The 11190-nt window shown below is 35.0% G+C and overlaps 2 protein-coding genes across 2 annotated transcripts; one reads left to right on the top strand and one right to left on the bottom strand.

Annotated features, from left to right (window-relative positions):
* The first annotated feature begins 2346 nt into the window (after window positions 1-2346).
* LOC107926988 (probable aminotransferase ACS10) lies at window positions 2347-5648 on the top strand. The gene is made up of 4 exons (XM_016857944.2): window positions 2347-3267; window positions 3374-3505; window positions 4524-4684; window positions 4761-5648. Exons 1-4 carry the CDS (start codon window positions 2785-2787, stop codon window positions 5605-5607), a joined length of 1623 nt encoding a protein of 540 aa, XP_016713433.2. The 5' UTR covers window positions 2347-2784; the 3' UTR covers window positions 5608-5648.
* A 27-nt stretch (window positions 5649-5675) lies between these two features.
* Window positions 5676-9321, bottom strand: LOC107926987 (probable LRR receptor-like serine/threonine-protein kinase At1g12460). The gene is made up of 2 exons (XM_016857943.2): window positions 7366-9321; window positions 5676-7277 (listed from the first exon to the last, which is right to left on the bottom strand). Exons 1-2 carry the CDS (start codon window positions 8541-8543, stop codon window positions 5798-5800), a joined length of 2658 nt encoding a protein of 885 aa, XP_016713432.1. The 5' UTR covers window positions 8544-9321; the 3' UTR covers window positions 5676-5797.
* Window positions 9322-11190: the final 1869 nt, after the last annotated feature.

The raw sequence follows: 11190 nt of genomic DNA, 5'->3' as shown, positions 1-11190 counted from the left end.
ACGAGAAATTACTTTACGAACCCTCCTTACCACATCATTTATATCCCTATCAATTAATAATAAATACATAATATTTTTTCCACTTCATATGTACAGTTGATAATGGATGATGTGTTTATTTTTAATTGATAGAGATCATGAATGATATGGTAAGAAGAGTTCGTAAAATAATTTTTTCTCAGTTATTTATATTAAACTTAAATTAGTGATTTAACTATTTAGAGAAAAGTGGCTTAACTTTTTGCTCTTTTTTTTTGTTTTTGCTCATTTTTTAGATTATATAATAAGGGTGAATTTTGAGTTTTGGTTGTTATATTATACTTAAAATTGTGTTTTAAATTTGTATATAATTTGGTACCTCAATTTTTATACCGCCATTAATTGATTTAAATACTTTATTGTGATAAAAGATTGATGTAAATTTTTAAGGATTACTAACATTATTAAAATTCTTTATTAAAATTAGGTACATTACCATGTCAATTTTCAGCTTCATGACTATTAAAAAGAAAATTCTAACTTTTAAAATATCCCGTCAATAAATATAATAAAGATATTTAATAGTATTAACTCAAAAAATAATATTTACTTGCCCTGAAAATTTATTAAAATGAAAAATATAGTATGATATAGTGGAAGGGTTGATGCGGCCCAAAACTAATTTCATCATCTAAAATATATTAAGATATTTAAAACTAAATTTGATGGTAATAAAAATATTAATTATCAACAATGAATCAGGAGTCAAATTCTAGACAGATGCTTGCTTATATTTGGAGTGATAGGTTTTCAGTTAATTGCGAAAAGAAATTGAGTTCCAGGTCATATAAGCTTATCCAGGCCCATCACTGTCTGAAAAAATAGAGTAGCCCCAAGTTGTTTCAGACCTCCAATCTAAATTAATGGCTGGCTCTTTGCAATCTTTTTCCAATGACGCTCGCTATCAAGTCTCCATTCAACGCAAGCCTCACACGTCCCCATCCATCATCCAATTCCTCCCCTTCTACTTCTACTTCCTTTTGGGTAAATGGTAATTAATATATGTGAAATTTCATTACACAAGAATATCAGCAGGTGACTTGCCCCTGTAAAATTGCTATTGTAGCTTGTGGTTGTGGCGTGGAGAAATAGTAGGGACAAAATGAGGGTGTTTGTCTTCAACTGGAAGGGGGGGGGGATTTTTGAGGCCCAATTATTGCCTCATTCTATCTCTTCTACTCTTGTTTTCTTTGGAGATTCCAACCAGCTTCGATTAGTCCAATGTTTTATTCCACATAAAATATTGTCTTTCCTCATTTTACTTTAAAACCAATTCTAGTTCATTACAATCTAAAACTAATCGAAACAAAAAAAAAATCAATGATAATTTAAAATAGACTATTATTTCATACACGAAATTTTTTAATTTTATAAATAAAGTTAAAAAATCTTCATATATCTCCTTTTTTTTGTTTATTTTTCAATTAATTATTAAAAAGATGTGATATCTTCTTAACCTCACAGATCATCTATATATCAAATAATTATTTATTTTATAATTTTAGCTCCACTCCAAATATATCAAATAAAATTTGAATTTAAAATTTAATTGATATATATGATATTTAAGGGATTATTTGTCATAGTCAAGATTTAAAATTGACTTCATATGAGATAATGTGAATTTTTCAGAGAAAAATCATTGGAAAAGTTGAAGGAAATTGATACTATCTTATTGGTGTCACATTGGGGTAAAGTCATGAGTTGGATAGTTTAAGGACATCTGTTTCATTAAATCATATGGCTATCATAGCGGAAGATTAGATCCTAACACTATAATAAACTTTATTCAACTTGCAAGTAATGGTAGATCCAATAACTTCAGTCTTAGAATATTCAATAACATGTGCATCTCCATAACCTTCACCCATTAACTGCTCATTTCCTCCACCAAATTTCAAATTACATTAAACATCTAACTTTAATTTTGGTAAATAATATCCGTAAAAAAGAATTTTCTAATTTTGAAATTGAATAAATTGATTTTTTTTAAAAAAAATTGAAATAATTTATTCCCTCTCAATTAAATGAGCAACTAAGGACAATTAACAACAGGTTAATGTCTTTCATCAATTTTACATAATTTTGATTGATATAATAATAAATTTAGCCTTCAATATTTACATATTTTATCATTTTAGCTTTAGTTCTATAAAGTCCAATATTTATACAAATGTTATAGGATAAATTTGTTAAATTAGAACTACATTGACCAATGTAAAAATTTTGAGGACCAAATTTATTATTATACAAATAAAAATAGTGTGAAAATATTAAGCTCACAGGGTAGATTTGTAGGAAAGCAGTTGGGTTATTTTGACAGCGGAAAATGGAGGGAATCCAAAAGGTTTCACCGAAAAGGACAAACCAAAGTTGTCCCCCCAACATCTGAAAATTATTGAAGAGAAGACCAAAGTTTCAACATCCAGACCAAACCAAACATGGAGCAAGGCCATTTCAGTAAACTCCCCAGGTTTTTATACCTCCAAAAGATCTCAACTGCTAAATCCCAATATCTAAATTCCAAAATTAAAAATCCCACCTTTCTAGCAAGGAACGGCTCACAATTTATCTTTATCCCACTTTTTTAATATCAATTTCCCTCCCATAAAAAATAAAAGAGACCACAAAGCTTTTGTTTTGTATTCATCCATTAAACGTCAATCGGAAAACGCAGGAATACCCATATTTTTCCAATCCTTTTTTTGTTTTATTTTTGGGTTATGTGGCCATGAGTTCACTACAATGACGCAAACCCGATATTATCGGACTCGGAGCCCCGAACCCGAAAAGGAAAAGACCGGAGGGGGAGGAGGAACCGCCATGAGAGTGATAGTTCCTCTACAAGGCGTTGTTCAAGGAAGGGGGGGTTTAGTTTTAGGCTCCATTATCCCTTGCGCGCTCTTTTACTTTCTACAATTCTATTTGAAGCGAAACCGTGCTGACCCGGATGACAAGAACGAATCCAATTCCACGAGTCAAAACCCAACGACCCGTTCGCCGTCGTCCGAGCACCTGACTGAGCTTCCTGGTTTGACACGTAGTCTGTCTCGGGCTTTGCTATCGCCCAGAAATAGTGGGCCTGTCTCGATTTCGGCTCGTGTTAGTGGGATTGTGAAGGGTGGGGATTCACCATATTATATGGGGTTGAAGCGGGTCAAAGAAGATCCTTACGATGAATTGGATAATCCGAATGGGGTCATCCAACTGGGTTTAGCAGAAAACAAGGTGGGTTCTTTTAGTTTCTTTTACCTTTCTTGTAAATGGTCTAACATGCTTCATGGTTCAGTACTTGAGTTCTTGAATCTTGATTGATTTTTCTTTTGGTTCCTAGCTGTCCCTGGATTTGGTCAAGGACTGGCTAGCTGAGAATGCGAGAGAAGCCATATTGGGAAATGGAAAAGAGCTGAGCGTTAGCGGTATTGCACCTTACCAGCCTTTCGATGGATTGATGGAGTTCAAAGTGGTAAACATTGTCATAATACTTTTTCTACTCATCTATTGTTTAGTATTTGTTTCAATGCTATCACTGTCAGTTTTATCGGTTAAATTCTCTTATTATCTTTTCCCCCTGTTATTTGAAGTTTCGTTCAAACATCAAATGCTTCATATGATGCTAGTGAGGTTAAGTAATAGTATTCAGTTTTAGGTCACTTCAAGATGTCTTGTTAGGATTTAACTGTTAGGAGACTCAGATTGGACGAGCAATAATAAGATTACTCTGGGTGCTCGGGGCTGCTTGCGTGTTTCTATTGACCATGGTCAATGGTTCATGGTCTCTGATAATAATGCTATGGTACTCAACTTGCGTTTGATTGTTGAATACAGATATAGCACGGGTATGGTCAGATTTTTCTAAGTTTTTCTATATATTTGGAGGGTCTTTGGAGGTCATACCCCTATATCTGTGTTAGATACGAGTATCAGACATGAGTACTTTATGAGGAGTCAAAGCAACATAGGTACTTAAAACAGGGGATAAATAGAAAAAACACAATAAATCTACCTTCATTGGCTCTTAATTCTTATTCAGTGATAAATATGTTGGTAGATACAAGAACCATTCACTAAAGCTTGTCCATACACTCAGATAATTGTAATTTCCAGTTGAGTTCACCTCTTAAAAAAAGTGCTCTTCCTTTTCCCACAATTTATGTATGAAGCATTTGATCACCTGCAATGTATGATATGATGAAAATTAAACATAAGCTTGTGATCATAATGTGTGACTCATCTGCTTTACTACTTGTGCACAATTTCTGCAGGTGTATATAAAATTTTCAGGTGATAAAATATGTTGGGAAAAAGAAAACCTTTTAACTAGCATAACTTCAAGAATTAAGCTGTTTGATATAGATTCAATTCTCAATCTACCCTTGGAAACTCTTTTTCATCTAATGATTCCTTCCGGAATTTTTTTTTTTTTGTTTATAAACAGTCTTCTTCCAAGCATTTGTGTTTTGACTTGTTATTACTTTTTTAAGGCTGTGGCAGGATTCATGTCTCAAGTCATGGAGAATGCTGTTTCCTTCAATCCTTCACAGATGGTGCTGACTGCTGGTGCTACCCCTGCGATTGAGATTCTTAGTTTCTGCTTGGCAGATACTGGAAATGCATTTCTTGTTCCAACACCATATTACCCCGGGTATTTTTTCTCCTCAGTTTTCATTCCGGTAACCAGGTATCTGTCGAGTAAACTGAAGTTTTGATCGAATATGCAGTTTTGACAGGGATGTAAAATGGCGAACTGGGGTTGAAATAATACATGTTCCTTGCCGAAGTGCTGAGAACTTCCATTTAAGTATAGCTGCTCTCGATAGATCATTCAACCAAGCAAAGAAACGCGGGCTGAAAGTGCGTGGGGTTATAATATCAAACCCATCAAATCCGGTTGGCAATCTTCTAAACCGGGAAACACTTTACAGCCTGCTAGACTTTGCCAGAGAGAAGAACATCCATATCATCTCCAATGAAATACTGGCTGGTTCTACTCATGGAAACGAAGAATTCGTGAGCATGGCAGAAATCGTCGACCAGGAAGATACTGACAGGAAAAGAGTCCATATAGTATACGGTTTGTCAAAAGATCTCTCTCTTCCAGGTTTCCGGGTTGGTGTTATCTACACTTTTAATGAGGATGTTCTGGCCGCTGCTAGAAAGTTATCGAGGTTCTCAGCCACCTCAGCTCCAACCCAATGTTTGCTCATCTCCATGCTATCTGATACAAAATTTGTTCGAACATTCATTACCACAAACAGGGAGAGGCTTCAAAGGATGTATGTGCAGCTTGTGGCAGGGTTGGAAAAAATGGGCATAAAGTCCATAAAAAGCAGTGGGGGTTTCTACTGTTGGGCTGATATGAGCGGATTTATCAGCTCTTACAGTGAGAAAGGAGAAGTGGAGCTGTGGGATAAGTTGTTGAATATAGGCAAGGTCAATGTAACTCCAGGATCTTGTTGCCATTGTATTGAACCTGGATGGTTCCGCTTCTGTTTTGCTACATTGACAGAAAAAGATATCCCTGTAGTTATGGAACGGATTCAGAAAGTTTTGAAGCCTGTAAATTGAATAGTTGTAATGCTGTTGACTTATTCTATGGTTTTGGACAACTCCCCAGATTCCCTTTTTTTTTTTGATATATTCTCTTTTCTATGATACAATCAAAGATACACATAAATCAATACTTTTATTGCATAAAATTACAAACAGGAAACAAATCAACGATGGTAAGCTCAAAATGAATACAAAAGAATGATCACTATGATTCTATTCCAGATCTGATGAATTCCAGAACCTGAACTACTTCAGACATGCTAGGTCTTCTTGAAGGAATCTCCGATGTACAAATCAAACCCAGCTTCATAACCTGTATTAATTCGTTATCCGCAAAACCCCACAATCTTCTATCGAAGCAATCCGAAGCAGAACCCCTCTCCAACAATCCTCTAACATATTCACACAATATCACCACTTCATTTGCAGTTGGACTCTCTACTGGTTTCCTCCCAGTTACCAGTTCTAAAAGAATTACTCCGAAGCTGTACACATCACATTTCTCACTAACTCGCAAACTTTGTGCCAACTCCGGTGCAACATATCCTACGGCATTATGGAATTTAGTTAAACCATAGTTATCCAAAATTGGAAGCAATTTTCCTAACCCATAATCAGATAATTTGGCCTTGTACTCCTCATCTAAGAGTATGTTACTTGATTTGATGTTGAGATGGAAAATTGGAGGTCTACAATCATGGTGAAGGTAAGAAAGTGCTCTTGCAGTTCCAAGGGCAACATGGAACCTCCTAGACCAAGTTAGTTCAGTATTACCAACACCTGTACTAGTATCTGGGTAATTTAGTCCATGAAGATTATCATAGAGATTTCCATTTGGAATAAATTCCGATAGAATCAACTGTATCGATGACGACCAGTAATAACCTTGAAGAGCAACCAAGTTGGGATGCTTGATGTTACCTAGGCGTCCAATTTCTTGTTCAAATTCATCTTGGTTTCTAATTCTTCCCAGAGTCTCAAGTTTCTTCACTGCAATTGAGATCCCACCTTCAAAGCTAGTTCTGTAGACAGTTCCAATCGAACCACCACCCACTAGACTATCCTTGTCAAGCAAAGCTTTCGAGCCAGCTTCCCAATCTTCGTATTTAGACGGTAAGATTTTGCTAAAGAGGACCAACTTCCCGATTATAACATTCGAGTCTGATGAACCTGGTGGTGTGCTCTCAACAACCATTGTTGATTCTTCCTTTTTACTCCTACTTGCCCTGGTGTTCAAGATGGTTACCACACAAACCCCTGTGAGGATCACAGCAGCAGCAACAATGGCAACAATTGCGGAAGTACTAAGGACCCTGGTTCTACCAGATGTGGGAACCCTGCCACTTAGTGAGCAGGATGTCAAAGGTAAACCACAGAGACCAGGGTTGTTAGAAAATGCTGATGGACCAAAGGACTGGATGGTTTGGATAGTAGGAATGATACCGGAGAGATTGTTGTAGGAAAGATTAAAATGTGTTATCATATTCAGATGCGCAAGCGAAAAGGGGATTGACCCAGAAAATGAATTCAGTGAGAGATCAAGAAATTGGAGTTTTGACAAGTTCCCCAAACTAGATGGGATACTTCCATTCAACTGGTTGCCATGCAAGTCAAGGATTTCTAGATGTGTCATGTTGTAAATGGTATCAGGAATATGTCCCTCTAGAGCATTTCCAGAAACATCCCTACAGCAACATAGTATAAGTTTCTAACAATTAATTCGAAGCAATGCTAATGAAAAGCTAGAAGCATCAAGGTAGTGTTTATACTCACAGTTGACGAAGAAACCTGCAATTGCTTACATATGCAGGAATACCGCCAGCAAGGTTGAGATTGTGCAAATCCAAGACTTGAAGCAACTCAATGCTACCAAATCCTGCTGGTATGGTCCCGTTTAGTGAATTATTAGCCAAGCTAATTGCCAAAAGCCTCCCTAAATCTGCAATATTAACTGGTATGGTCCCATTGAGCCTGTTGAACCCCAAGTCCAAAACTTTAAGGCTTTTACAATTGGAAATGCTTGTTGGGATCTCCCCATCCAAACTATTCCATGAAGCATCAATAAATTGCATTGTCTCACTGCAGCTTCCAATCGAAGGGATCTCACCAAAGAACCTGTTATGTGAAACATTGAAATAAGTGATATTCTTAAACTCAATAACCCTAAATGGTGCCAACCCTGTGAAAGAGTTTCTGCTAAGGTCCAAATATGACAGGCTTTGGCATTTTGACATCTCTTGGAGCACATTGCCACTTAATGCATTGCTACCAACAGATGCATACTTCAACACTGAGATATCACAAATTCCAGAAGGCAATTCACCAATAAGATTATTGAATGAGAAATCAAACCCTTCAAGCTTACTGCATTTCACAATAGTCCCTGGAATGGAACCCGAGAGACTGTTATGAGAAACAGAAACGTACTTGGTTTTGTAACAGTTCTTAAACAAAGCAGAAGGGATCTCTCCAGAATAGCCATTGTTAGAAAAATCAAGAAATCTAATGTTAGGTAAATCACCAATGAAGTCTGGTATGGAATCTGATAATGCATTTGAGCTCACATTGATCTTCCATAATGTCTGCAACAGTGAATACTCTTGTGGGATATTACCTGAAAACCTGTTACCAAACAATGTCAAGACTCTTATAGAGCTTAAACCTGACAAGGCAGCTGGTAGTTGTCCACTAAGGTTGGTGTTCCACAAAACAATCTTGTCCACAAATCCCTTTGGATTGCAAAACACGCCGCTGAAATTTACACAAGGGTAACCATTTGGGACCCAAGAATTCAAGCTGTTGTAAGGATCATCAGTGATGTTCCCTCTAAATTGGAGCAAAATTTCCTTCTCTGTTGCTGCTAAAGAAACAGTGAGAATTCTCATTTCACATGAAGCAAGAATCAGAAAGAGCAAAGCCTGGGAAACACTGAATTGATGGATCCTTCTCATGCTCGAAACTCAGTAGGAATAAAGCAAATTGAGTCTACCCCTTCTGGCATTATTGAATTAGATTCAAAGCTTGTTGTTTTGCACGTGTAAAAATCTTGAGAATCAAAGAAAAAACATCAGGATCATGGTTAAACACCAACATTTTTCACTTCCTCCACTCAGATAAACTCAACAAGTTGTAATATTTTTCGCATACACTTGCTCAACAAAAACAACAGAGCCACCCCCTTTAACCCACACTTTCCTTCTGGGTTTGAGCTAAAAATCTCAAAGTGTTTTAGCTTTTCCAGGTGTAGAAACTAGAAAGAATAAAGCATGGGAGAAAAAAAAAAGCAATGAAGATGCTGACAAATGAGAACAAATATGAAGATGCCTTGGCAGGAAAGTAAAACAGGTGAGCAAATTCAAATACCAATATGTAAATATTTATATCTATGAGAAGCCGAACCACGTGCATGTGCAATTCTTTCAATCTCAATGCTCAACTCTTTTTTATTGCAAGTTTTAACCCAGAAAAAAAAAACTAGAAAACCCCAATATGGTATTTAGTTTACATTACTCGCCACCATGGAAGGGCAGGGCCTTAGGTATGTCTGTGAAGTACAAGCATTTATTCTCCCTCACCAACCCATGCTACAAATGCTTTTCATCACCACCAAATTATTGGCAAATGAATAAAATATGTCTAAAAAAAGGAGGAAAAATAAAAACAAGCAAAACCCAAAAGAGAAGGAAGTTTTAAGCAGAAATGGTGGTGGGTCTTTTTGGGTTAATTTTTGGTCTTTTGTTGACCGAGTTAGGCTTTTTATTACATGGAAATTTCTTTGTTTAGATAAAATATCAATGTATTTCCATTTCCCTTAATTTTTCCTTAATAAGTAGAAATTTTATAAGAAAGAAAATCAAGTAACTTCTAATTTAATTAACGTTTAAATTGCCGTTGTTGCATTTGACTGAGTACAAGGTTTAGGTTAGAAAACTGAGAAGAATCCATCACTGGTCAAGAAAACTACAGGAACAGAAGCCAATTAAACTACAAGTCTCTAAACACAATCCATTAACAGTTGAATTGAATTATTTAGTGCTAGTTAGCTTAACTTATACGAAAAACTTACTAGCATAGACCTTAAAAACATTCTAAAACCAAACTTTGGCTGTTTCTCATTTTCATTTTGAGAGGATCCCCAACAATGGTGTATCACAGCCTACTCGATATACTTATCATTTTCATGCCCATCTGGCCCTATCAACGTCACTCAACACTTCAACCATAAGTGCATACACTCTTAAATATGCCAACCCAGATGCTACGGCACTATTGAATTGTTTAATGCCTACTACACAGATTTTACATAATATCAAATTTAATTTTTAATATTTATATATTTTTTAATTTAATTTTTTTAGCTAATTTTAACGTTTAATTTTTTTAAAAATATTCATATTTGACAGTCAATCTCTTGAAAAATGTTGAATTATTATTATTATTAATAGAAATACGGATTAAAATATTAATAATTACCTTGCAATCCATGTTTGCTTCATTTTTAATTTTTTATTTTTTTTAATTACTTCCATAAATTTTAAATTATTCATTGATATAGCATATAAGATAAATATTGTTATGTCTGCATAAAGTACATATAGATTGTCACACGAGTTGCTACGCTGACATTGTTAAAAAATCGATATTTTAGTCAATACTTTCATTATAAAAATAAATTTGATTCTTTTTTTGAAAACCAAAATTAGCTAAATAAAAAGCCAAATTGACAAAAACTATAAAAATTGAGGATTAAATTTGACATTATACCTATTATTTTTTAATCCGAATAAAATTGTGAAATTTGAATAAAACCGTTACACCAAACACCACCCATTTTCTCGTCTAAGTTGACATATAAAACACTCAACTTTGACCAGATTGATTTGAAGAAAAGATGCTTTAACATAAAGGATTCTTTCAACACATGTCACTTAGGTTTGTAAACAACCCAACAACAAATTGATAGGCTACGGACTTTTATTAGTACTGAGTACAGAACAGCCATTAGGGTTAACAATCTAAAGGGTTCTCTCTTGATAGAAGGTTTATGAAACAGTACGGGTTTTTCCTATCTGCAACACAATAATGTTGGATTTCTGAACATGATAATCATTGTGGTTCTTCCCAAACACAATAATGTGTGTCACAGAATTAATGTTCCAAAAAAGTAATAAAAGGATATTCAAAAAGATAATAGCAATATGTTTAATGTATTTCATGGGGAACTCCTAGGTGGTTAAAGACAATTTTTTTTATCTCTTCTAGTTGTTTATAACCAAGTTTTTCTCTAATCATCATTAGGCTGTCTAAAAGTATTTGCATATTTCATTAACTATTCACAGTATGGCAGTGGATTGTATTAAAAGACAAGATACCAAACACCTGCACTACTGTATTATATTGCAGTCTCAAAGGGCAATTATGTAGACCAAACCCGTTCCCATTCTTAATTTGTAACTTTCACTTGCTTTTCTGATACACCTACTTGATAGACAGATGTGCTTCTACTTTAATGCTTCAGTTGTATTTCACTCTGTATTCAAATCTTCAATATTGAATTTTTATTTTTATTTTCAAGTTAAATGACAATTTAAAATTAAA

This window comes from Gossypium hirsutum, chromosome A08 (assembly GCF_007990345.1).
Source record: "Gossypium hirsutum isolate 1008001.06 chromosome A08, Gossypium_hirsutum_v2.1, whole genome shotgun sequence".
In the NCBI taxonomy this organism is placed as follows: domain Eukaryota; kingdom Viridiplantae; phylum Streptophyta; class Magnoliopsida; order Malvales; family Malvaceae; genus Gossypium; species Gossypium hirsutum.
This window is presented reverse-complemented; position numbering and strand designations above follow the sequence as displayed.

Excerpts from the sequence above, each read along its gene's own strand:
- LOC107926988 (XM_016857944.2), top strand. The coding sequence starts at position 2,785 with ATGACGCAAACCCGATATTATCGGACTCGGAGCCCCGAACCCGAAAAG. Across the intron at positions 3,268-3,373 it reads TGGGTTTAGCAGAAAACAAG|CTGTCCCTGGATTTGGTCAA; the intron begins GTGGGTTCTTTT and ends TTTGGTTCCTAG. Across the intron at positions 4,685-4,760 it reads CCAACACCATATTACCCCGG|TTTTGACAGGGATGTAAAAT; the intron begins GTATTTTTTCTC and ends TCGAATATGCAG.
- LOC107926987 (XM_016857943.2), bottom strand. The coding sequence starts at position 8,543 with ATGAGAAGGATCCATCAATTCAGTGTTTCCCAGGCTTTGCTCTTTCTG. Across the intron at positions 7,278-7,365 it reads TGCAGGTTTCTTCGTCAACT|GGATGTTTCTGGAAATGCTC; the intron begins GTGAGTATAAAC and ends ATGTTGCTGTAG.